This window comes from Lemur catta, chromosome 11, assembly GCF_020740605.2.
Source record: "Lemur catta isolate mLemCat1 chromosome 11, mLemCat1.pri, whole genome shotgun sequence".
In the NCBI taxonomy this organism is placed as follows: Eukaryota; Metazoa; Chordata; class Mammalia; order Primates; family Lemuridae; genus Lemur; species Lemur catta.
The window spans coordinates 79,042,071-79,069,734 of NC_059138.1; the positions used below are offsets into that span (position 1 = coordinate 79,042,071).

Here is a 27,664-nt window from a genome sequence, read left to right on the forward strand (position 1 = left end):
TAAGACACACTATAAAAGGAACACTAAGTTTTGAGAAACTTGAAAATCATAATTTCCCCAAATGAGACCTTTTTTGGTTGGGCTAAACCCCAGCAGAAAGATGTGGAAATGGCTTAAATCGGGCTGTACAGGGAGTCTCTGAATTATACCCTTGCATGTTTTATCTTATGTTGGGCCATGATGACTTTGGGAGGAAGGTAAGATTTTATGTCCTTTGGGGGTAAAAAGAAACATACACCCACAACAAAAGACAAAAAGAAAGAAAAAAACACTAGAATGCTTTCTTGATGCTGACATCTTAGTCTGATTAGACCTTTGTCTGATTTGCTCTTAAATTTTCCCTTGACCAAGGTTTGTTCACATGACATACCTCTGCCTCTTGCATTGCAACATTCCTTTCCTTGCTTTCTCATTGTCAATGAAGAGCTCATCAGAGGTCAATGTACACAGAGCAGCACACCTCTCAGAGTGACACAGCCCAGGATTATATTTGAATTATACCACCTCTAATAATGATAATACTTCTCTTCTGCCACTTATTAGAGGTATGTAATGAGTGTTAGGTACTGTGCTAAAAGGTTTCTATCCACAATTTTAGGTAAAATTTACATCTTAGTGAGGGATCATTTAAGCCATCTATTACACTTGTTCAGGAGGATGAACATGTTGAAGAGCCTGTTTGTTCATCAGTTGATTGATAAATAAGTCAGTTGGTAGATCCAGCCATCCATCCATCCACCCTTATGACAATATTGAGTACTATAAAGGCAGTACAAGCAATAGGCTGTGGGAACACAGGAAGGAGCCATTTCTTCTGAGAGGGGAAAGGGCTTCTGCAGACACAATGTGGGCTCAGCCATGAAGAAGATGTATTTTGATTGGTGGAGAAGGAGCCTTCTGCATAGAGCTCTGTGTATACATTTATTTATCTTCTGCTTTTTGCCAAAAAGGATTAAAGGTCACTTACAAAAGACATGAAGCACATGTAGATAAAAGGTGGTAAAATGACAAACCAGGTTATCACACACATACACACAAAAAAATTACTCAACTAAAGCAGAGCTATTTTTTTTTTTTTTTTTGAGACAGAGTCTCACTCTGTTGCCCTGGGTAGAGTGTAGTGGCATTGTCATAGCTCACTGCAACCTCAAACTCCTGGGCTCAAGCCATGCTCCTGCCTCAGCATCCTAGTACCTGGAACTACAGGCAAGCACCATGATGCCTGGCTAATATTTCTATTTTTAGGAAAGATGGTGTCTCACTCTTGCTCAGGCTGGTCTTGAACTCCTAAGTTCAAGTGATCCTCCTGCCTCAGCCTCCTAGAGAGCTGGGATTGCAGGCCTGAGCCACCGTACCCGGCCAAGCAGAACTATTTTTAATTCTTAAAGGACAGATCTCTGATGAATTGATAAAAAGAGGGTAATATTTAAAGTAGTGAAAAATGACTTCACCATCTTATAGTAAATACAAAAAAAAATTAACTGCTTAGTGATATTTCTTATAGTATAATGTCCTAACACTAAGGCATGATTAGACAGAAGTAATTATAATGGGATGGGCCAAATCCATGGGGTCCAGGCTGCACACAGCTTTCTGACACTTCAGGGTAACCCTAGAGAGGGTTCCTAGAGGAACATTTAGGGAAAGGATGAACTTTTTTAATTTTGCAGATAATCTAATTTATTCAGTAGATTCTCAGGAAATTCAAGAGACCCAGGACCTGGGTGTGCACATAAGAATACCTGTGTTAGTTGGGCTATTACCAGTCACTATACTAAATTTGCCTAATCATGGCAGAATTTTTGGTTGTATACTTTGATATTAACACTGCAGATAGAGGTGGTGATGTGGTGAGGTGGCACTATTGATGCAATTTTATTTATGAGTGAAGTCAGTGAGAACCGGAGAAAGCAGACTCAAGGTCACGAGGGAGTCCACAGGTGGGATCCAACACATTTGCTCCTGGTGGTGAGAATCAAACCAGTGATTTGGTTCTGCATCTGTACTGTAGCCTGCCCTTGAGACTGACTCTGTTAAGAGGATAGCATTTTTTCTTGACTCCTGCTAATAGTAATTCCAACAACTCTAAGAACAACATTTAATATGTGTTTGTAGGTATTTTCAGCAATTCGTTGGGGCTACTGGTAAACAGAGATTGCCATTAATCTTTTTACAAGAATAAAGAGGAGTATGAATGGAGATTTGATCTGTGAACATGAATCCTTGGCTTTCTAACTTGGTCCTTAATTAAAGTAACATTTCAGAGATGTTTTAATGTGCTTAAGGAGAAGAAACTCAACTACTAAAAGAAAGGGGGAAATTGGATTGTAGTCTTTATTTCGGATTGCTCTTTTGGTCGCCAATCCTATCCTCACATCAGGGAAAACCAGGCTAATTCTACAGACATGGTGTGCTTATGAAAGGCTGGACGCTGACACATAGAGTCGTGTTCTGCCTCTGTGCACACTGTGAGTTAGTTTCTCCCTTTACACTTTTATGTAATTTCTTAACTGAGATGCTGTTTCAGTCTGTTCAGGTTTCTTTAACAAAATACCATAAACTGTGTAGCTTTTAAAGAACAGAAATTTCTTTCTCACAGTTCTAGAGGCTGCGGGTAAGTTCAAGATCAAGGTGCTAGCAGGTTCAGTGTCTGATGAAGGCCCATTTTCTGGCTCATAGATGGCACCTTCTTGCTGTGGTGGAAGGAATGAGGGGTCTCTCCGGGGCCTCTTTTATTAAGGCATGAATCCAATTCATGAGGGCTTTGCTCTCATGACCTAATCGCCATTCAAAGGGCCTATCTCCTAATTCCATCGCATCGGTGATTAGGTTTAACAAGTGAATTTTGTGGGAACACAGACATTCAGACCATAGCAATAATATTTCATTAATTCTTCTTTTTGCTTATTCTAGTCCTTCCCGGGATATTTTGACTCCTCATATCTCCACCCACCCTCTCTGCCAATACCCACTTTTTAGATAATTTTGCTTGTTCCATAAGATACATCTCATGCATTACATCTTCCAAAAAGTCTTCTCTGACCTCCCTGTCTTCACAGTTCGCAGGTTGGCTTTTTTCTAGAACTTAACCATACCATTATATTGAAATAATCTTTCATTTATGGTTTGCCTTCCCACTAGACTGTGAGCTTCTTGAAGAGGGTTTATGTCTTCGTTATCTTGGTTCATCATAGTGAACACGTAATAGATTTGTTGAACTTACAAAGTTCATTGTGGAATCAAACTCTTTTTAACAACGATTCTCTAAATTAATGACCCCATGGGGATCCTTTGGGCACATCTGATCCAAGGTTCTATTTTTTTGCAGCAGATTTACCTTACCTGGTCTTGTGGGAATGTGATGTGATTGCTGTGATGTGACTCCTGTGATGTGATTGCTGATGACAAAATGGGACATCTCTAGTTCTGTCTTGCTTAAACTGTGCTGTTGCCTCCCTCTAGGTCAGCGGAAAGTGTTTGACCTCCCCTTTGGGAGCTGCCTCTTTCGGAGTGATGTTTACGACAATGGATCCTCATTTCTCTACGATAACTGCACAGCATGCACCTGCAGGGTAAGGTGGCTCTGAAAGGCCATGGTTGAACAATGGTGGGAATTTGGGTTTTCATGTTAACATAGCCAAAGGTGGTGGTGTGTTATTTATTGGTGTGAGGCATTATTGATGCTATTTACCAAATAAAATTATGCTCAAGGCCATATATAAGTTCATACATAGGACCCACATTATAACTTGCTGTCATCTTCTGAGGACCAACAGATAGCTCCTGGTGGTGAAAACCAAACTCTGAGAGGCTGTTCTGAGGATTTTCTAAAATCAGACAAATACATGTGGTAGTGTCATCTGGCTCTAATTATCCAAGATGAATTCTGCAACACACCTGGCAATAAAAATGGCTTTAATCACATTCAAGAGAGAAGAAAGGCATGAATTTACAGTTCATTGCAGAGAGAAACCTGGGAGTTTGGGAAGAGAGTATTCATGTGTTGTTCATTGTACCATGTCTTACTTGAGGCATTGCTCATTTTTTTTTCAAAAGGCAACCGAAAGTCTAATTACTGGTAAAGGAAGAATTCCACAGCTCCAGAATTTTAAAGGGGCACACATTGCACATTCATAGACTGTACTTATGCAGTGATTTATTTTTGAAACCAAGAAGAGAGGCATTTATCATGGAGGACTTTAGGATTATTCATTAGTGAGTTAATGAATCACATCTGTGTGACATGAGTTTAAAATACATTTTGGTGATGATGGTTGTTGTTGTTTTGTTTTTAGTAGTTAAAGGCCTAGAGAGGGAAATAGAGGATCTTTTTTCAGTGTCAAGTATGAGTCAGTAGCTGGGATTAGAGTTCAGCAGTTCCTGATTACTTGAGGGATGCTTTGTTAAGTAGCACGCACCATTTCAGGGGGTGGCTGTGTCAGGGCCGAACCGTCTGTTCCCTTAAACACTGAACACGGAGTAATTCCTAAGGCCCAAAATATTTTCCTGAGGCCCCTTCTTCTCCTGCGGTTTGTGTTATCCTGTGTTAAAATATAGAAACTGCTGCTTTTTTGCCTTTGCCTCCACCCTCAGGACTCCTCTTTTCCACTAAGAATTTTACAGGTTATAGCTGCCTCTTGGGGTTACTGAGCCTTTGATGAAACACATCACATTCCCAATTCTCTTGATTGTAGGAAAGCCAGGCATCTCATGGACAAGAATTAGTTATGCTTGCAGTGCTTTGGTTCATGGATTCTTTGAGAGATGATTAGGCAGTATGTCCCAGAGCTTAACAAGAAGCGTAGTTAATATTTTTCCTCCAAGAGGCTATTTTTATCGGAGTATCAGACTAGGAATTCATGATGCTTGAAAAATCAAGCTGCAATCATTTCGGGTAGTCAGTATTATTTTCTACCTGCTTAGAGCTTCCCTCTCCAGCATTCCCAGCCAATGTGCCTCATGATTTCCATGGCAGGTACAAAGAAGTGTTTAATATAGTTGTCCTTGAACAATGCAGGGGTTAGAGGCATCAATCCCCTGCACAGTTGAAAATCCATGTATAACTTTTGACTCCCCCCCAAACTCAGCTACTAATATCCTACTGTTGACTGATACCAGGCCTTACTGATGCCATAAACAGTCGATCAACACATATTTTGTATGTTATATGTATTATATACTGTATTCCTGCAATAAAGTAAGCTAGAGAAAAGAAAGTGTCATTAAGAAAATCATAAGGAAGAGAAAATATATTTACGGTTCATTAGGTGGAAGTGGATCATCATAAAGGTCTTCATCCTCATCATCTTCACATTGAGTAAGCTGAAGAGGAGGAGGAGGAGGGGTTGGTGGTGGTGTCTGAGAGGTGGCGGAGGTGGAAGAGGAGGAGGAGGAGGTGGGTGAGGAGGCAGGAGAGGTAGGCACACTTGGTGTAACTTTTACTGGAAAAAATCTGCATAGAAGGGAAGTGGACCTGTGCAGTTCACATGTGTGTTGTTCAAGGGTCAACCGTAGTTTGTTGAATGCAGTACGGTTTCAGATCTCTGTGCCTTGAAATTTGATGATTCCTCTACCTGCAGTGTTATCATCTTCTTTAAATTTAATTATCAAACTCCACCTCATCCACAACTTCCTATCTCAATGTCATCTCATCCAGAGAGGCTTTCCTAGGTGATTTTTTCTTCTTCTCTGCTATCTCTACACCTTTACTCGTGCTGTTTACCACATTACATTGCAATTTGCTTGTTTGCACGGTTATCTCCCTTCTTACACTGTGAGCCCCTTGAGGAGAGAAGTACCTTCATCCATCTCTGTGTTCTCATTGCTTAACCCAGCGGCAGGTACCACGGTCTAATCAGATTACATATATTATATAGATCATGAAAGCGGGGAGATCTGTAGTGAAGTATGCAGTGTTAGAGAGCTAGTGAGTGCCCTTGTTTTTAAAACAAGAAATCAGGACATGCAGTTTGACAAAGAATTAATTTTTTCCAATTTATGAGTTGGTTTATAATAATTTCTATGTGCCAGGTACTTTAAATTTAAAATGCATGGTAAACCTGAGAAGGAATAGGTGGAATAACACTTCTTTAGGAGCAAAGCCATACTCCTTTAAGTTATGTATATAAATTTTTCTCCCTTGGAGGTTAAGTGACCTGGTCAAGGTCACTCTGTTTATGGTAGAGCTCCAAAACCCAGGTCCAGTTTTGAAATTGTTAGTTCAGTTCCTTTGTGAACACACAACACACTTGAGGAATTTCATCTTGAGGTGGTGCATTAGTCATAATTTTTACTCTCTGATCAAAGATATCCTGCCTTTACATTAAACTCCATAGGGCCTTGGAGGATACCCAAGAGAGCACTGCTAATGCAGGATGAGAACCCGGCAAAGGGCGGGAAGAAGGGAACTGGCAGGTCCACTGTGAGCTGGGCTTTCTTGCCACGTGCTGGCTGGAGCTGGCTCATCAGTTGCTGGAGCAAGAGGTTGTGAACCCCTGGGAGGAGGGGATTGCGTGCCCTACTCTCCATGGCTCCCTTGTATTCTAGTCCAGATACTTAAGCAAGAAATAACATTTTGAAATGAATGAAAGATTTGTTGCAATAAATTAAAATATGGTACCTATGCAATATGTTTTGAAACGGTTAGTTGTGGGTTGTTAAAGGAACGCCAGACAGGATACTTGGTGGAGGTGAAAATCATTTTTAATTTCTAGTTTGCTTTTGTGCCCCCAGGATTCTACTGTGGTATGTAAGAAAAAGTGCTCCCGCCCTGGTGGCTGCAACAAAGGCGGGGAGGGCTGCTGTGAAGAGTGCCTCCTGCGAGTGCCCCCGGAAGACATCAAAGTGTGCAAGTTTGGCAACAAGATTTTCCGGGTATGTCATGAAATGCACTCGTGGAAACTACTGTACTACTAGATTGATTATTAAAAAGCTCCAGAAAAAAATGCAGATTGAATTATCCCATAATCTATATATACATATACATATGTATGTATGTGCGTATGTAATGTATTTGCTTATATTACAGTATTATATATATTTAGAATCAAGTGCAGAAAAGGGCAGAGAAGCCACTGTTTGAAAAATGTTTTCCTTTGGCTATATTTTTGCTGAAACATTTTCAACCTGTCAGACATGACTGTATTTTCCAAACGTGGTCAGCCAGGAATTGGGTTGAGTTGAGATGCCCCATGGAAGGTGTGGCTGTGGGTGGCCCAATGACAGAGAGTACCTCTTCCAGCTGGAGATGTTCAGTGACCCAAGTCAAGATTATGAGCCTTGTCAAGATCCTGATGGATCTATATAGCTTGATGCTTTGAGAATATTTTCACAAAGCTACCTTTTCAAGGAGAGATCTTCTCATATGGAAGCTGTTCAGGTGAGGATGTTCCTGGTATATGAGGCCAGCATAGTAGTTGAGCACAGGTGAGTGAGCCCTCCCCCTGATGAACTACAAGGGTTGTCTCTTGACCTTCTGAAACGCATCTCAGGTATGTTTTACAGTATTTTCTGAGGACTCCAAGTGGGGAGCTGTGCAGTGACCATTTATACTTCAGAATGCAGATCATTGGCTTTGTCCAAAGTACCACCCCTCCCTCCCATCTAGTCTGTTTTTCCCAGGGGTGGAGGGAGTCACTCTGTAGCTGAAGGTGTCACCTTATGATACCTGTGAGAACTGAGATCTTCAGAATCAAGCCAGATGTGGGAGCTCTGCAGGCACGCTGCACTGAGCTAGGCTTCCCATCTCGCTGGCATGGTTGGAGGGAGAGGGGCTGGTGCTGATGGAAACAGGAAGACAACGTGATGTGTCATGCCCAAGAGAGAGGGATGCATGTGTGTTGTATGTATACCAGGCTTTCAGAGCCGCTCATATGTCCTCTTTACATAAAGTCACCCTCTGTCTCCAGAGCACCCAGATGAAATAGACTAACTCTTACAATGGTGTTGTGTGCAATGCACTTTTAGGTCACCTTGTAAAAGGTTCCTGTAAGTGACTGAGGCCTGAAATAATTTAGAGACATTGAGTCCTAGTCCTGCTCAGAGGACTTGGAACAGTCAGGTGTCCTTTAAGGCAGATTTAGTTAGGCCTTTCTTTCCTGAAAAGCACTAGAGGGTAGATAGTCCTTAAATATCTTTAAAAAGTGAGGGAGTGGCAGAGGAAGAGGAGTCATCAATAATAAGAACTTATTTCTCTGTTTTTAACAAAATTTGCTGCTTAGATCCTCAAACCTGGGAAGGAATCCTTGTTTTGTTTTCAGGCCCAATTCTATTGTCTATGATCATTTCACCCATAGGCAAGGACGCACAGCCCTGCCGGTTCTCTAGAGATACCCGGGCTTCTTCTGGCTGAGTGTTTGGCAATTGCTGATTATAAATCTGATAGCCAGAGAAATTCCTCAAATAGTTCTTTCTGTCTGAGCAAGGGTCTAGCCTAGGAAATGTGTCCCCTCGTGCTACCCTGCTTTGTGAGAGGAGAGAACCAGGTAGGCAGCGACAGGATATCCATGGCTCCTGGAGTCTTCTATCTGAGTTCGGTATTTTTTGCATTTTTGGATGGCTTGCCCATCAGGTGTCTGCCTGGGCGGGCGCTGGGAGTCATCTGCGTTAACCTCTGTTCTTTGTATGTCTTGTGTGGTCCAGGACTGTGACACATCTTGTAATTAACCACCTCTGAACATCTCAATGAACCATTGGTGTTTGGGATGGCTTAAATATTTCAGTCCTAACAACAAGGAAAAATTTGGTATTTGTTATTGCACCAGGTATGAAAATTCATGCATATTTGTCTCCTAGGGTGAAACTAAGTGAACAATACATCAGGAACAAGATATAAATATGGCTTGGTCAGACACACAAGAATTCTTTCCTTATCCTGAAGGGGGAACACATACACACATACACAAACATATACACACATACTAGCACACTCATATATATACCCAGAAATCTTCATTAATCTTTATCTTAAATCATTGGGTGTAGACAGACACCTCAGAGTCATTTAGTCTAACAATAACATCCCTCACTGAGGGTGAGAAATGCTTTCTTCTGTGGAGAAGTCACAGCCTGTTGGCTCAGCTGCTGTCAGCCTCCATCTGATGGCAGCATCCTGTGCTCTCTCCTGCAGGATGGAGAGATGTGGTCCTCTGTCAATTGCACCATCTGTGCTTGTGTGAAGGGCAGGACAGAGTGCCGCAAGAAGCAGTGCATTCCCGTCAGCAGCTGCCCTCAGGTACGTGTGGAATGCAGGTTGACGTTCTCCTCACCTTAGTGTCTTTTGAAATGTCCTGTGTGCGGTAGGTCTCGTGCCACCTCCTGAACACAGACTCCAGATCCCCTAAAGCTGTCACGTTCCCGAGTAGCCAAACGCCCCTTGCAAAGCTTGCTCCTCGTCTGCAGATTCTAGCCTTGCATGGAAATAGCTCTTGCCTTGCTCTTCTCCCAACTCTGATTTCCTATTAACATCTCCCAGCTTTTTTTTTTTAAACTTTTCTAACTCCTTGTTAGATCTGCTTCCTTGTTTTCTTTTGCCATGTTTTCTGTTGAACATCATATGCATCTTTTGCCTTTTCTTCCTTCCTTTCCCTTCTCAAATCAGAGATTTCTTCTAATGGCCATTGAAAGCAATATGTGGTTGTTTATTAATAAACTCTCCAAGGGGGTTCTCCTGCCTAGCAGCGTCTCCTGACTTCTTTGCTGAAGTTTTCTCTCTCTAACCCTGGCTTCCATTGTAGCCCCAAATGGAAATAGCGTCCTTATGGAAATATCTCTTTTCAAAAACCCATAGTTCCAGCACACTGAATAAAGGAACCATTATCTTCTAAAGCATGAGCTTCATTGAATTCACCTCAGCAACTTGAAACCTTTCAAGGTTTTATGCATTTTGGAAAAATGTCAAACCTATTCAATACCTTCCCATGAATGAAAAAAAATATCCATATATTCAGGACATGTCCTCCCTCCTCTGTTATAGACAGCTTTTAATTTTATTCACATCTGTTATTATTATAAACAAAAAGTTGCTGTTTTTACTTGAGTGCCAAATGAGGCACAAAAAAACAACAGCTGTTGCTATTGCACAACTGAATAAAGAGGGGAGAAAAAAAGAAAAAAAAAAACCCTAATTAGTCTTGCTTTAAAAAAGCTCAGACATAAAACTGAAAACCTCCCATAAAAGAAAAAGAGAGAGAAAAAAAAAAGGAGATACAATAAGTAGACTTGAACATGGTCTGCTTATAAATATTCATTGGGAAAAATGGGATCACATCATTTATGCCAGTCCTCCGGGAACCCTCACTGCTAATGAACTCTTGCAGCACATGTTAGTAATAATGGGCTTCCTTATTCTACAAGACAAAAACAGGATGCTGTGCCAACCTGGTGGCTCAAGTAACTAGCCTCAGCAGGCCACTGTGGAGTTTCCAGCTTCACATGAGTCCTGCCACTTGTAGCAGGATTGATGGTTTTCATTGTGCTCTTGCTGCAGGGAGGTCAACGCTCTCGCTGTCACTGGCGTCTCTTTAGCATTCTTTCTTTGGGGACCACATTTGGGCCAGGAGTACCCACCCCTCCAAGCGAAGGCTTTTCCTCCACCCCACTCCCTCCACGTCCTGTCGAAGCTCGTCAGTGCCCCTGACAAGGCTCCTGCCTCTGGGGCCACCTTTCTGTTTCTGGGCATCTTTGCAACCATTCCACACTTTCCCTTCTCCGGGGCCAGCACAAGGTCTTTGGAAGATAACTTAGTTCTACCATGGAAATCTTGTTAAAAACTTACTTCCCCTCCCCTACATTGCCTGGGGAAATTTAAAAAAAAATAAATAAGAGCAGCCTGTAATTCCTGCTCTATCCTTCCTGGCTACTGCACGTCTCTTTTTCCAGAAGTAAGTGTGTCTTGTTGAAGAAGGGTTTTATGGTTGGATTCCCTGTCTACCCTCCCTGGCAACTCCCCCAGAGGCAAAGGAATGCCATTTGTGAGAAGGGCTCCGAGGGTTCCAGTGGGGACTGGATTGTCACGACACTGTCATCTCGCCACTACTAATATGTGCCGAAGCTTTCTCTGTAGTCGGAGGACTAATCTCATCTAACGCTGAGACCAATCCTCGGAGGTGGCTGCTATTAAGCCCCTTCTTACAGATGAGACTGCAACATCTCCAGAGTTTCACTGCTGATTACATATAATCTAGGTGCTCTGACTTCACAGCTTGCACTTGGTTTAGTCCCATCTAATTTCGTGATATTACAGGGGCCACTTTCATCCCTTGGCAAAGAAGGGAGATGGCAGTTTCTGCTGAGATGCAGATGTAGGGAATCAGTCACGTCTGGTTGGGGCCTTGGCTTTAAAGGGCTTTTCTTCACTGGAGTAGAGTACCTTTCTCCATCCTCCTGGGGCCATCGTTCCGTGGGCCTGAGAGGACCTCGTGTGGCTTTGTCCTCAACTGCTTTGTCACGAGAAACCAAAGGAGACCTCTGTGCCAAATAGAAAGACAGCAGAGCTGTAGGCAATGAAAATACATAGCGATGCCCCCAAACTGTGGCGTAGCTGAATGGGGCTGAGTTTAAGTCTCATTCGAAGTCCTCATGGCCTTTAATGTAGCATTTTAGATCTACCTGATGCCAATGAATCAGACCTGGGATCTAGTTCTTCCATAATTAACCAGCATTTTTAAGTCAATATGACCTGTTTTTTGAGTACCTAAAGGTATTCTGGATGCAACTGACCAGCAGTGAATGAGTGAATGAGCAGTGTCTGCTCTGTGTGGCTTTGACACAGCCACAGCCCTGGGCAGCCTCTTGTGGCCTCTGTTTCCTTAGTTCCCTGTAAACAGGGGACAAGGACACCTGCATTTGGAGGGTTGTTGTGAAGTTTAAATGAAATAAAGTACAAGGAATGTACAGCACCTGGTCTTAAGTATAGTAGATATTTTATAAATATTAACTTCTCTTAAAGATAAAGGACTAAAAAGGATAAAAATCTTCAGTGGAAAGAACATAGCTTTTAGGATCATACAAAATTAGCTTTGATTTTGGGTTCTATCACCGCTGTGTTGCATGACATCAATTTCTTCACCTATAAAAAGGGAAATACTCAGCTCATAAGGTTCTTGTGTGTCTTAATAACAATGATTATAATATTAATAACAATCTATAATATTCATTAAACTTTAATGTGTTGTAAGTGTTAAATCATTGACTGTTTATAACTAACCTGATGTTAGGTAACGTAAGTAAAATATCTAGTGGGATATTTGTTATATAGCAAGATCTCCCTAAATGTTAATCTTCTTCCACCTTTTCTGTTTTCCTCTGTGATTAACCATTGAATCAGAGATAAGACAACTGATTCACTGATATGGATCCTGAGAATATGCTTCCTCCTGTAAATGTCATCCATTAAAAAAATTAAAAAACATGTTATGTAGACAATAGCACTGTATTTCTAGAAAGATAATGAAAAATTAGCATTTCAGAACTCACAGCTTCATTGGCTTTGACTACATAACATTGACTTAACTGGGGTAACATACCACTTTCTGAAAGAAGAAATCTGACTAAATTTGATCTTTAGCACAGATATTTCCCATATCCACAGGACCGGATGAGTCTCAAGCTTGGATTACAGTTTATTGTTTGGGCTCCTCCAATGAGCAAAGACAGAAAGAAGGTTTTGCATGGATTGATAGTTTGACAGACAATTCCCATTTTTATGTGTGTGTACTCGGTCTCTAGAGGGCTGGATTTGGATATCAGTGAAAAGGTTGAGTCCAGACTGTCTCCATCTTCCCTCCATGTGAGAAAAATCACACCAATGAGTCCTTTAGGTATTATATTTCTTGGAGGATAAAAACAGGAAAGCTTTCTGAATGACTTTGCCTGGCCTTAGAACCTGATACTTGAAACTTCATTTTCATCATCATCATCACCATCTGGGCATTGAGTTCAAATACAGCTTGGACTGATTTCATTGGTTTATCTGGTATTAGATTTAAAAAAGAGATTTGTCCTCAGCAGACCCTGTTTCTTAACACTAACCTTTTATTTGTTTTTCTTCTGATTAGGGTAAAATTCTCAACAGAAAAGGATGCTGTCCTATTTGCACTGAAAGTAAGTGTACTCCTTTGAAAATGTGCTGTTAATATTTGTTTTGCATTTTATAATACAACAAGAAAAGTAGTGGTTTAAGTTTTCTGCACACTTTATTTCTGTAGGTATAGGATGGGATCATTCCACCTCCCTACAGACACCTGAAGTCAACTGTAATCCTCTCACAGAAACACAGATAAGACCAATATAGTTATTTCCATCAGAATTCATTGCTATGAGAAATTAAGAAGATAAATAGTCTGATTAGGTCTTTGAAAGGACCAAATAACTTAATGTGCATTTTGACTGCTAATAGCACTTGCAGTCATAGTGGTTAAGATAACGATATTCAGCAGAACCAAACATGATACATCATTTAGGAGGGATTTTCCTTCTCTCATTATAAAACCAAACAATTGCACTTTCTCCTTCCTCACCCTACCCCCACCTCTTCACCATTTCACCTGGGCACAGACAATGTTGCTGTTAGCAAAGACAAAACAAGAGGTCATTGGACTGACAGTGGTTTTGCCTCCCTGTTATAGACATGTCACGTCACTTAACTAGACAGGAAATGTGTTCTGAGAAATGCATCCTTAGGCAATTTCAGCAGTGCAGGAGCATCACAGAGTGTGCTTACACGAACCCAGATGGTAGAGCCTACTACACACCTAGGCACAGCCTATTGCTCCTGGGCTACAAACCTGCACAGCATGTTACTGTACTGAATGCTGTAGGCAAGTGTAACACAATGGTGAGTATTTGTGTATCTAAACGTATCTAAACAAGAGAAGGTATGGTAAAAATAGGGTATTATAACCTTATGGGACCACTGTTGTCTATTCTATGTAGTCTATTGTTGACCAAAACATCATCATGTGGCACATAACTATATTTTTATCTGAGATCTTGAAGATTCTTTCTAAACAGACCTACTCTGAAAGCTGAGACTCTGCTGCTCATCACACAGAGCACAGCAAAAGCTGTCATATCATCCCCACATGTAGATATATGCCTAGATCTAGTAGCAAATTGCCATTTTAGTCCTCCTTAGATTCATGTGGCTTTGAGATAGCTTCCTGAAGCATTTCATTGAAAGAGGAGTATTAGTAATGTCACTGTCAAATTAGTTCCAATACATGACAAGCAGGATTAACAAAGCCATGAAATCTATCAGAGAGTTTTTTATAAGCCAGTTGGGTTTAAGGAAGTAGGCTTGATGACAGTTGAAAGCAGCTTTCACATGGGAACAGTTTTGTTTCTTCCACTTACCTAAAATCAGAGTTTATATTACTAAAAGTTATCTTGACTCTGTTATTTTTAAAATTTTGATTAATTGGTGCTTTTGGACAATAGATATGTAGAGTCATTATATATTACATACTATATATATCTACTACACATATTATTATTTTTAGAAGCAGAGAGCTATAAACAATTGTACACTGGATAAAAGTGCTGGTTGAATTAACAGAAATTAAATTATAGATTTAATAAAAGAGCTTTCCTTTAAAGATAATGAAGTACATAAATAATTCAAAGGAGGCCAATGAAGTATGACTTAGTAGAGTCCAGGAATAATGCAGGAAGAATTAGCTACGATTAACACTCCAGTTGATCTAAAAACAAATATATAGACTATTACATTTAATCATCCTCCCAGAAACCCTTGGAGGAAATTGTTTGTGGATAGTTCAGAGGATGCCTTCAGCTTCATTCCTTCCTGGATGAGCAGAATAGAGCCTACACTGCTGTAGTTTCCCTCTGAATCCATGTGAACTGGAAATTGCATTTCCGTATAAAGTGGCTCCCAGCTGAAGCAGAGAGAGCCCTCACAGGAACTCCCAGTATGTTCTAGTTAACGCTTTGCATTTGCAGGTGCATAGACATGTTACAGCTGCGATCACGTTGTTGTCAGGCAGGCTCACTGCTTAGCAGCTTCGTAAAAACATACGGCTGACCTTGTACAGAAGCAGCCTACATACTGAATGATCTGACTTTATGTTGCAAGAATCAAGAAGGTGATTATTGAGATAGTTAAGAGAAAATCCACATTTCGTTATTAGTTTATTCATTATGAGCTGGCCTTTCCTAGCCATTGGAAGACTGGTAACTTATAAAGAAAAAAAAAAGAAAAAAGAAGTATAGGAAGATGGGCACAGTAAATAGAAGCAAGCTTTTAACCAGGCATATTAAGTACTGTATGGTGTTAAACGTGTGAGTGAGCCCAGGCCTTCCATCACTGAGCGAGGCAATTGGCAAGGGAGGAAGCCACCCAGCTGGAGGGGCACCAGGCGGCCACGGACTCTGCACCTGCGTCTAGCGGGTCAGCCGCTGCTGGAAGAGCCCAGGCATGTGGTTCTCTGTCCAAATCTAAATTATGTCATCAGATGGCTATTTCTCAATTTCCTTTGGTGTTCTTTCCATCTGTTTACTCTCTCCTGCTCTCCAGCAGTTCTTCCATCATTGCTGTAAAACACATTCTCTTTGACGAGGCTTATTTGTTCAGATTGAATTAAGAGATGGGATAACTTCCAAATTTTAAGCAATGCCCAGCGTTTCATAACACATTCAGGTAGACTTTTTCAGACGTCCTCTAGCTGTGGCCTAAGGACCTCCTAGTTTGAAAATTCCTTTGTCACTGTATCCAGGATCCAGAACGAACCCTAGGGCTCATTTTTTTCCTCCTCTGTAAATTCCGAAAGTGCTCCTGATATCTCGGTTTCTAGAGTAGAAAAACCAAGGCTGAAGCTGAAGTAGAGAAACTAAGGCTGGTGTTTTCTAAAGCCAGAAAAACAACAGATTCATTGATTTATATGTTATTAAAACACAAATTCATTTCTCTCTCATGCACACACACACACACACACCCTCCATTAGGCTGCGAAGTTTTCAACCTCAGCCTTGTTGACAGTTTGGCCTGATAATTCTTAGTTGTGGGGAGCTGTCCTGTGCGTTGTAGGATGTTTAGCAACATCTCTGGCCTCTACCTGCTAAATGCCAGTAGCAATCCCCTCTCTAGGTTGTGACAACCAAAAATGTCTCCAGGCACAGCCAAATGTCCCCTAGGGGACAAAATCACCCCTGGTTGGGAACCACAGACATTCCAGACAAGGGAAATAGCATGTGGAATGCAGAGATAAACAGCTATGGTACTAGGAGCAATAACTTACTCTCAATACGTGTTGATTAGATGCAGCAGGAAAGTGAAGTGAGACCAGAAGCCTCTAGGTTTAATAGAATATGTTTCTATATTTTAATTCCCTAGCCCTGCAAAAATTATAAAGGCATAATTATATCTTGATTGATTAAAAGTTGCTGTCTTTGCTTTCATTACTAAGAAGCTAGAAATAAATTCGCAGCCCACCTCTAACGCAGTATTTGAGTAATAAGCTCTCTTCTGACTTCATCATATATGCCCACTCTTATGTATTTTGAATTATTTAGTATGTATGTCTGTAAGCTATTTCCAATACTATTTTGCAAGGAGGCAAGGACACACATACGTGCATACATAAATGAAATGGATTGAATACAGAGCTTCAAGTACTCTAAAGTTTATTTTGATTATCTTTAGTAGTTAAATGAGTGTTATATTGTTTCCAGCAGTGGTGGCCTTGCATTGCCTGTTTCTAAAATCCCACAGAATTTCTTCTTTATTGCCTTGGTTAGTCTTAGTCTTGGTAGTGTTTAGGGGCTGTCTCAGATTTCTGACAGGGGTTGCAAAGAGGAAATCTGATGTAAAATTTTTATAGGCCCCTCTTTACAACAGCCAGTGATAATGGTAACTTACAATTCTGTAAGTAAGAAACAGTAATGGCGGCAGAAAACTGCTGTACTCCCCATAGTAGGACAGGATTTGTAGGGTTGGCCTGAAGGGCAGTGATGATTCTATTACACTAAAAAAAGAAAGTCCTCTTGAAATCAGACCTCAAGGAAGTATGAAAATCATTGCTGTCTCTTAAGAACATGGGACATTCTCTCTTTCTCCCTTTCCAACTGAAAAAAATTAAATTTGGTTTGGATGACTTATTTAAAATAAAATACTTGAAGTGAGCTAAACAAACTTTATAAAGCTTTCGTGCAAGTGTTGTTTCTTGCCAAAGTATAAGGCTGCAGCCTAAAGCCAGTCTCACTTTGCCTCGGCCGAGCCTCATGTGACCACGAGGTAGGTGCCAGGCAGGCCACTAGCACTGGTTTATGTGAAATGTCCTTTCACTGTGTGTTGGCAAATAGGAGGTGAAATCTTGACCTAACCACCCAGCAGAGACCTGAATCAGATAAATTCTTTGCTGGCAGAATATCTGTTTTCAGACCTGGAAATAATGTTTAGCATCATTCACTGGTAAGAGGTGTGTGCGACGGGTATATGGAGAGAGAGAGAGCGAGAGAGAGATTGACTGATGATATGAGAAAATTTAATCTCTTAACTATCTATAAAACCAGAGGCAACCAAAGGCAGCCTAGACATGGATACCCAGGCCCAGGGCTCATAGTTTCATTAAGCTGTACCTGTAGCCACACCAGACCTAAGCATCAGAATCCCACCCTAAAAGAAAAGTCCCGATTACATAACATGGAGGCGGGTAGGGTATACCGAGCACAGATGTGCATTTAATTGAAATAACCTCAACTTCATGTCCCACAAGTAACAGGAAATATCAAATTTCAGCAACTCAGGGTGCGAGGAGGCTCACAGTTGCCAGGTGACTTTTTAAACCCCCCAAGGGTTGGTTTCCAGCTGCGTGCAACCTTGCTGGGCCTGCCCTCCCGGAGGGCCCCTGCCTGCCGTGGGCACCCTCTGCAGCGCAGCCTGTGGAATCTGCCCCAGCTGTTTTGGGCACATCTGACTTAAGCCCCCTGCGATGCCAACAGGTACCTCCAATTAAACAGAGTAGCTGTGGGAGGGGGAATGCAACAACAATTTCATTTATTCCCTTGTAAAAAAATAATGAAACAGTGACCTTGGGGCCTGTTTTATGAGAAATGTCCACTGATAGAGGTTCCACAAATTAGTCATTCCGTTTTTTTTTTTTTGAGCAAGGTTTCTGGCCTCCAGGACTGTAAGCAACTCCAGGTCCCTTAGCACCAAGAGTCTGTCCTTAACTCAGGAAAGCAAGGAAATTTGAAACCAGAGCTCAAGATGCTTGTAGAATAAGAATTTGCGGTGTTGACTTTAGCCCTGCCAAGGAGGTGTTAAGCTAAGTGGCCACTGAAGTTTCCCCGTAGCATCTGGCGTTGGGCTTGACACTGCTCCCGAGGCCCAACAGCAGACTGGGGTGGCACATAAAACCTGGCCCGTGGTGGCTGGGAGACCCCACACCGGTGGTGGAAGAGGCAGTGGAAGGAGCATGAGGAAATCAGTTTGTTTTCTCTTTTATATGCTGTGCTGCTCGAAGCAATGCTGCTATTTTAAATTTTCTTGCTGCAAATTAGTGCAGAGTTGAAGGAGACTGAAGTTATTAAGGATCATCTTTTCTCCACCACCTATTGCCAGTTCCTACAGGCTGTTAGTACTTGCTAAGTTCTCCGTAAGTGAGTTTTCAGTTATTTCATCACCATGCCATCATCTTCATCAGATAACAACAGCAATAATAGCAACAGCAGTCGCAGCAGCAGCTAATATTTATTTAGCATCTGCTGTATGTCCAAACACTGCCATGGGTTGTCTCATTTGATCTCATCTGATTGTCACATCCATCCTGCGGTTAAGTAATGCTATTAACTCCATTTTACAGCCGAGGGAACTGAGGCTTAGAGTTTAAGGACACCTGAGGAAAGTGGTGGAGCTTGGATTCTTGCCAGGCAGGCTGCCCCTAAAGCTTGGGCTGGGATTACTTCCCTTGGCTTCCTTGTCATCTTGTGTAGTTCGATAACCAACTGCAGTTAAGAAGTGGAAGAGAAGGTCTGGAGGGCTTTACAGCTTGTCCGAATTGCAGATTGGAGAAGGACATTAAGGGGAGTTTCCAATTTAACAAATGTTTTTCCCCAGCAACCCCACCTTGGGAGAAATGGGGTCTCAAGTGCCCAGGCTTTCTTTTACCTGGCGACACCTCCACCTTTCTGCTCAGGTGCAGAGAAGTGATGGTTGGTATGCCCTGAGCTCACTGACAGAGCAAACTGGCTTGGTTTTCCATGTCTACTCATTTTTCCAGGTTTTTTTTTTTTCTCCTGGAAACTCAGAGTTGCCACGGCAAGGGAAGATTTCCCCAAATTTTCTTACAATATTAAAATACATACTGTTTTAAATTTGAAATAACTCTATGTAGAATATAATTTCCACCAGGAATGAGACAGAGCAGAGTTACTCTGCCTCTAGAGCTCATCACCATTTCAGGATTGGGAAATTGTTTAAGTGAAGGGACCTTAATATGAGGTCAGCCCTCCCAGTTTGCAGGTGAGGAAACTGAGGTTCACAGGTGTACTAACTGGAAGAGCTGGGATGAGGACCAACATTTTTTTAAATTTCCTAATCTAGTATTCATCCTGTAGGTCTCCCTGGATTTTTCTTGCTTGGGAAAGTTATTTTTAATATAGATATAGCATTATTACATCATTCAATTAAAAGCTAGATTCTTGCCTGCTTTTGAAAGAGTACATTTTGCATAGAAAAAGATATGTGAATTCATTATTACACATTTGGTATGTTTTAGCCAAAGCTGCCATCTTGAATCTCAAGAAAGATGCAAAAATCCAGTTTTGCCAGAGGGGACTTGTGACCCAAATTCCTTAGTGATGGTACACCTAAAATACAGATAAATGACAAAACAAATAAACAATACACACTCAGAAACTGTGACACTGAAAAAATACACTTTTTTGGAAAATAGTGTATAATAAGTTACACATTACTGTATGCAAAGCTGAGGCAGATATATTCCTCTCTGGGGGTCACATCTCCTTTGAGCAAAATGAGAGCAACAAAAATTGCTACTTCTGCTACCTCTGCAATTGCTCTAGTTACGAGCAGTGATTTACTGAACGTTACTCCACATCAGGCATTGTGATAAATGCTCTCCCCTCCATGTGATTTGCCATTTAGTCCTTACAATGATCCTATGGATAAAAGCTATTGTTATCCCCATTTTACAAATGAAGGATCTGAGGGTCAGAGAAAGTAAATAGTGTGAAGTCAGTTAATACACTGGTCCCTGAGACTCTAAAGCCCAAACTTTCAAGCACTGTTCTATGATCTCTATTGACTACATTTGTATTTGTTTTGGAGGTTTGCTTCCAAATATATATGAGGTTTTCCAATTTCTTTCTTTCATACATGACTAGGGACTTCTATTTAAAGCAGTTGTATTTACTTACCTTTTAAAAACTTATCTACATGTATGAGGTCACTTTAACCTCTTCAATCTCTTGGGTTCCAATACCTTAGTTCAAACTCTTGCTGGGAGTATGGAGAAATGACTCATTAGCTGTGCTATGCCTGTCCCTTTGATGTGAAATTCACATTTATGAATGCTGTCATTCTTTCTCCTGTCACAGTCCCCTTCTGGGTTAGTACTCGCTGCCCTCGATCTTTGCACCATCCCTCCATACTGCCTTTCCTCATCTCTCTTTGGTACATGTATCCATTCTCCTTTCATGTTTTGCCTTTTCATCTTGTAAATTCACAGCTCCATCTCCACAGTACCCCTTCTGTAGGTACTTTCTTATTCTGGTTTCATATTAGTTTAAACTTCAAGGTCCTTAACATATCACTTCTTGACAGGATGCTAATATGGTAGATCTCAGCTTTTCATCTTTTTGGAGAGCACATTCCTCTTTCAAAGCACTGCATTTGAATTTTATTAACAGTTGCTACCTTTGATTCACTGAATTCTCCGAGCTGGGAGTTGGATGGAGGGGTTAATGGCTGTTTCCAACCCCTATTTGTTGACTGAATTCTGGCGTCCCTATGATCCCAGCTGCACAGGTTTTGCGACTTAATGTTATTTCTCATACTTTTGGCATTTCTCTCCCATGTTGCTAATCAGTCATCAAGTCTGGTTGATTCTCTCCTTGTATTTTTTTCCTAATAAACAATTTCTTTCCCGTTTCCACAGCAGCCGCACCCTCCTCCTATTGCCTGCAACTACCCTCTGTCTCTTCTCCTTCAGCCCTTTTTGCATCCCACTGCCAGAATCAAACTCAGCTTTCAGGAGAACCTACACCAGCTTTCTTCACTGGTCTCTTGTGGAGTTTCCCGAAGTTTGTTTTATAAAACACCAGTGCTGAGGAATAGTAATGAGTAATATTTTCAAAACAAGGTTCTATGACTAAATATACTAAGGAAATGCTGGGTCAAGTAAACTTAAATATATTTCCTTACTGTAGAATTCTCAGGGCTCTTTATGTGCCAATGTGCACGGTGACCTTTCAGGAGGGTGATGGAGTATGGAGCACCTCCCAGACTAATTTGAGCTACAGGGCATTTAAAAAAAACGTTTCTACTTATTTTGGCAGAGTGAAAGGCAGGATTGATGTTTCATAGGAAACACGTTAAAAAATGTTGGTTCCTTGGAATACATTTAAACTTCTGGCAATAAATCGCAGGCCAATTTATTTGGACAACTTGGGTGTCTCACATCTCCCAAACTAGCTCCCCAGTCAGGTCACGTTGGCCTCCTGTTCTTCTTGTACAACTTGCCTTCTTTCCTGTGTCCATGACTTTACTAACATTCTTCTTTTGGCCTAGAAATGGCCTTATTCCATTCTAGTCCCAAATCTACATTTTATATGTCTCTTATAGTCTAACTCAACTCACATATCACATTTCAACAAATCTACACCTTGTATGTCTGTCGTGGTCTTATTCAAGCCTATTTTAGCCAGCACTAGACACTATTTGCTAGATTAGCATAGCATTTATAATAATAAAACTAACAATGACTACTCTCTGAGCATATCTTATGTTCTTGGCGCCTTTGCAGGGCTATTTTTATCTTTATCACTGCCCTGAAAGGTTGCTTTCTTAGACCCATCCTGTACATGAATGAACTGAGATTATGTAGGTAATTTGTGCATGATTTTATAGTCATTAAGTGGCAAGACCAGGATTCAAACACAAGACTCTCTTGAAAGCAATATGTGCGATGTTTGCAAAGCTCTAAGGCGGCTTTGAAACTGGAGGCCAGGTTAACTTGGAGATGTGAAACTCATCTCTTTAGTTCAAGGACACCGCTTTCTTCATTGGTAAATAAAAACTTCTAGTTTAAAGAGAGGAGACGGGGGGTGGAGGGAGAGTGGCAAAAATGCAGGTTCTATATCAAGTTTGTATTAAAACTTGGTGAGTTTTCAGCATTCTATAAATACGCTGGAAGACGACACTAATAAAAAGCCAGTACAAACCCTGAGCTCAGGAACTTGTAATGTAGTTGGGGAGATGAAATAGAAACACATTAGAAAAGAGAATCAGATACTATAGTTTATAATTAACTTCTAGATAGGTGTTCTTAATCTGAACTTCACAGACCCCTAGGACGTCATTGACCAGCCTTGGGACAGGGGGTCTATGAACCTCTGCCTTTGAGAGGATACACTCATGTGCATTTGGGAGAAAGCGTGTCTACACATTTCTGCAGATTCCGAAAGACTTCTGTGGCCCCAATTAGTCAACAAGTTTCCATGATGCTGTGGTGCAGGCAGTAAGTCTGTACCACAAGTCACAGCGGGGAAGGCAATGGCCTGGGCGTCACAGAGACTGAGCTGGACTCTGTCTTTACTCTATTGGCTGAGTGATTGTGGGCGACAAGGTAACCTCCCCAAACACATGGCTAAGAAATTAGGGTAATAATATACAATGTGCAGAGCTGTAATGAGGATGAAAGGAGATACTAAAAATACAGAAAGCATGTAGCACAGTACCTGGCATAAACTAGTTACTCTGTACTAGTCTCTCTGGCTGTTGTGAAGTATGTTAGTTTCCTATGGCTGCTGTAACAGATTACCACAAATTTAGTAGCTTAAAACAATACCCACTTGTTATCCTATAGTTCTGGAGGTCAGAAGTGTGGGACAGGTCTCAGTGGGCTGACATCAAGGTGTCAGCGGGGCTAGGTTCCTTCTGGAAGCTGAGGGGAGACTCTGTTCCTTGCCTTTCCCAGCTCCTAGAGGCTCCCATATTCCTTGGTCCTGGCTCTTTCCTCCACCTTCAAAGCCAGCAATGGCAGGTTGAGTTCTTCTCATGCAGTGTCACTGTGACACTGGTATGCCTGCCTTCTTTCACCAAGGACCCTTGTGATTACACTCATCCCTCTCAGATCACGTGTGTTCGGCTCCTCATCTCATGGTCAGCAACCTCCATTCCACTTGCAAACTTCATTCCCTCTTGCCATGTAAATAGCACATTCATAGCTTCTGGACATTAGGACATGGACATCTTTGGGGGAGCCAGTATTCTGCCCACTGTACTTGGTCATATTATGAATTAGAACTAAGTTATTTTCTAATGTTGTTCTGGTTTAGCTTTTTGATTTTGACAGTACTTTTTGGTGAGGTAGGTTGTCTCTATCAGGTGGAAAAATTGGACTTCCTGAGAGTGAAAGGAAATTGCTGCCCAAGTGAGTATCTGAGGTCACAGAATTGAATTTCTCAGTTAGTTTTCTTGGCATCAGACATAGTTCCCCTTTACTGTTCCTGACTTTTCAGATTTTTTCCTAATGGTCTCTTTGTTCCAAGAACATTCATTCATTGTTTTCAATTAATTGATTAAGCTAAATTCTTTTGGTTCCCTTCCATATGTATAATGTCACTTAATTATTTTAGTAAGTTCATTATGGGAAATTTATTATTTTCCACCAAAATACATTCTTTTCTTTTTTAATTTTTTTCAAAATATTTTGAAATAATTTTAGATTTACAGAAAATTTCCAAAAACAGCACAGAGCATTCATACTTTTTACCCACTCCTAATGTGAACAACTTACATAACTACAATTGCAAATATTACAATCAGGAAATTAACATTGATACAATATTATTAACTAAACTACATAAAATATTAGCATTTCACTAGCTTTATCTTCTTAAATTGATTAATTAACCCCTTTACTCTATGAGTATTTACTGATACCTGATATGTATTGTACAAGGCATTGCTGTGAGTTATGCAAAGATCAATCCATTTATTACATATATACAGTCAGGCATCGCTTAACGATAGTGACACATTCTGAGAAGTGCATCATAAGGCACTTTTGCCACTGTGTGAACATCACAGAGTGCACTTGCACAAACCTAGAGGGTGTAGCCAACTGCACTCCTAGGCTATATGTTATAGCCTATTACTCGTAGGCTACAAACCTGTACAGTATGAATACTATAGGCAATTGTAACACAATGATAAGTACTTGGGTATCTAAAAATATCTAAACATAGAAAATGCACAGGAAAAATATGGTTTTCTAACCTTATGGGTATACTGTTACATATGTGGTCTGTTGTTGACTGAAACATCATTATGTGGAGTGTGACTATATTTAGATCTTCTTATATACAAGATAGAGTACCAGGCACTGAGAAGTACACATAAAATTTGCATGTAAGGAGTTTCAGGCCTGGTTTAGGAGTTAAGGATACATTATAACTAGGGTTCATATAACTAGGGTTATATGAAACTAAGGATTCATATAACCAGCTAGGGAAGAAAGTGATTTATCATAAGCAGGCTATGGATTTGGTACACTGTATTTTTAATCCCCAAATGAAAAAACATAGTGTGACTACAAGATAGGGTATTTGAAACAAAAACTGTCCCAGAACATCTGAGCTATGTGATCAGTTTTGGTTTGGGAATTTAGAGGAAAGAGGACTTTGGCTGGGGCATCAGGGACATTGCTGTGGGGAGTTGGCCTCAACGCCAGGAGCTATGAGCAGTGGGGAGGTGTTGGGCAGGCCTGGCCACGTGGGGTCAGCCTGAGAGGTGGGCAAGCCGTGGGTTGCCCGTGGAGGCCCTGGAACCGTGGCATGGCTTCAGGTTTGGATTCAGTTTAGATTGCATCTTAGAGGTAGGGACTACTTCCTTTATTTGCCCTTTTGTTTCAAGTTGGTGAGCATATGGGGTTATGGGAAATGTGCGAAAGCAATTTTATACCCTTAGGGATATACCTACAAAACTTTTTTCAAATGCAGATTGGTTACTATTTCTGGTAGGTTATTCCTTGGTGGAAGGAGACCCACTGCTCCCTTCCCCGCCCCCACCAGCATACACACAGTAAGTGAGAGCAAGTTCTCAGTTTAAGAGGCCAAGAATGTAAAGTTTTATAGTCATGGAGATGCCACTCGGTGGAGCATCTGGCAGCCCTCAGGTCCCTTGGGAACCAACAGCTGTTAATGACACTGCTGTGCAAGGCCAGGAGCTCCTGCATGGAGAAGTTCGGGTCCTGTGGGTCACACCACAGCCTCTTCTTATTGGAGGCTTTCGTCACCATTCAGGCGGAGCCTGGACAAACAGCGCCAGAGCTTGCCTCACGGGGAATGTTTCTAACCCCAGCCTTTCCTGATTCTTGATGCAAACTTGGCATCATCACAGCTCTTACCTTCCTGGGGTTTTCAGGAACCCCTGTGTGACACAGTGACCTCAGAGTCCCACGGGACCCATTTCCCTACAGTTTGTGTTGAGAAAGGTTTAAAGCCGTGTGTTTTATTTGATCAGCTTCCTCATGGTGAGAACACTACTCTGGGAATGCAGTGTGGTGGTGTGGGATGATGAGTTGGAGAGACTTCTCTCTTTTCAGAAGTAATAGACTGAGGACAAAAGTCTCATTCTGTGTTTTCAAAGCAAAACACATTTTAGTGACTGGGGGAAATCTCATGGCATGTTAAGTAAAAAATAGGAAATACAATTTCAGGTACCAGATTATCTTAACTATGTTAGAACACACACACACAATTATAAATAGTGGCACTTGCTTAGTGGCAGAACCATGAATTATACTTTATTCTCTTCCTTATGCTTTTCTGTTTTTGTTTTGTGTTGTTTTGTTTTGTTTTGGGGGAGGGAAGCTAGGGTCTACTCAGATTTTCTAATTTCTTCTTTATAACATGGGATTGTATAATTTTCTCTTAATTTTCTTTGACAGATGTTTTGAGAATAATCACCGCTCTGAGAAGAAAGGCATTTCATTAGAATAAATATATCCATGGCAGAAATAAATGTACCTGATGTGGTTAGGAGAAAAACATTGGCACTATGATTTTGGAGGCAGCATGACTTTTTAAATTCTTGTAGCAATCTTATTAAAGTCTGGTACATCAAAGTGATAGGTCTTCATCCAGCATTTTTAACTTTTTAAAGCAAATATTCTTATTCCAAAAGTATACATAGTCATTGTAAACAATGAAATGTAAGTGTAAATAATAATGTGCATACACATAAACAACAAAGAAGAAAAGAAATGTTATACATAATTCCATTAACCTGGAAAAAAAACCCTCATCCCTAATATTTGGATTTATATACTTCCCATCTTTTTCCCCCTTTACCTGTGCATTTGTATGCATATATTGAAAACAAACCAAAACAAAAATGAGATCTAATGATTTGGCCTACAGGACTCTGAAAAACAAATGTGCTGCCAGTGGTAAACCAGCATTTCTCTCTCCATCCTCTGGCTTATGCGGTTTCAAGCAAGATTCGTTTTAGGATGGTCTGTTTCTATAGCTCCTTCCTCCCTCCCCCTGACATTCACGCCAAGCTTTCCAGAAGAGTGTGACTGGACATCTGGACATCTTGGACTGAAGCTCATTTCATGGGGTCTGCTGGAAAAAAAATTATATGAGGATACAGTGTTCATTTTGTCCCCTAAGTGTTCTTTAGCCTTTTTCGTTTTCGGCCAGGCAGATTTTTGTAACCCTGAGATGCTCACTTTCTGAAATTCTCTAGTGCACATGTTCCCTGCTCCTGCAGGATCTGGCATGGGGACCTTAAAGTGCCAGGAAAATGGGCCAAGGTTTCAAAATTATTTTAGCTCATGATACAAATGTCCCCAAATGCAACACATAATTCTCAGGCATCTTTACAGTCATGAAACTTTGTTGGCTTCTTTTATATTGCTGTCACATAGAAAAATCATCTTGATTTCCAAACCCATCCCTTCCATAAGTTAGGGCCTCTTGCAAAATAACTTTCCTGACAGCGCTGTTCACACACGATTTCCCTTGCCTGGGGTCTCCCTGGACTCTCATTGTTTCCCACCCAGCTATGAGCAAGCACAGGCTTCCCCAGGGCTACTCTGGGCAGTAGATTTTCTGTTGCTTCTTTGAGGACTTGCTTTGTCATATAATTGGCCTCAGCTACAAGTACCCACATTTTCACTCTTAACAATAAAGCAAAACAAAATAAAATAACAATAACAAATCAAAAACAGAAAAGCATAAGAAAAAAGAAAAAAGTGTCACTCTTGGTTCTGCCACCAAGTAATAACCACTGTTTGCAATTTTGAAGCGTGTGTGTGTATTTTAACATAGTTAAGATTATCCTGTACGTAGAATTTTGTTTCCTATTTTTCACATACCATAAGCATTTCCTCAGTCATGAACATTATACAGAAACTTCAATGACTAGATCATAGTTCATTTTATGGATCTACTACAA

At 40.9% G+C, this 27,664-nt stretch overlaps 1 protein-coding gene across 2 annotated transcripts in view; it reads left to right on the forward strand.

Annotated features, from left to right (window-relative positions):
• BMPER (BMP binding endothelial regulator) overlaps positions 1-27,664 on the forward strand; it is a 241,498-nt gene that overhangs the window by 129,601 nt on the left and 84,233 nt on the right. For both annotated transcript variants that reach the window (XM_045564642.1, XM_045564643.1), the window contains exons 8-11: positions 3,463-3,572; positions 6,733-6,873; positions 9,128-9,232; positions 13,056-13,101. In XM_045564642.1, coding sequence (XP_045420598.1) covers positions 3,463-3,572; positions 6,733-6,873; positions 9,128-9,232; positions 13,056-13,101 — 402 coding nt within the window. The remainder of the gene's footprint in view (positions 1-3,462; positions 3,573-6,732; positions 6,874-9,127; positions 9,233-13,055; positions 13,102-27,664) is intronic.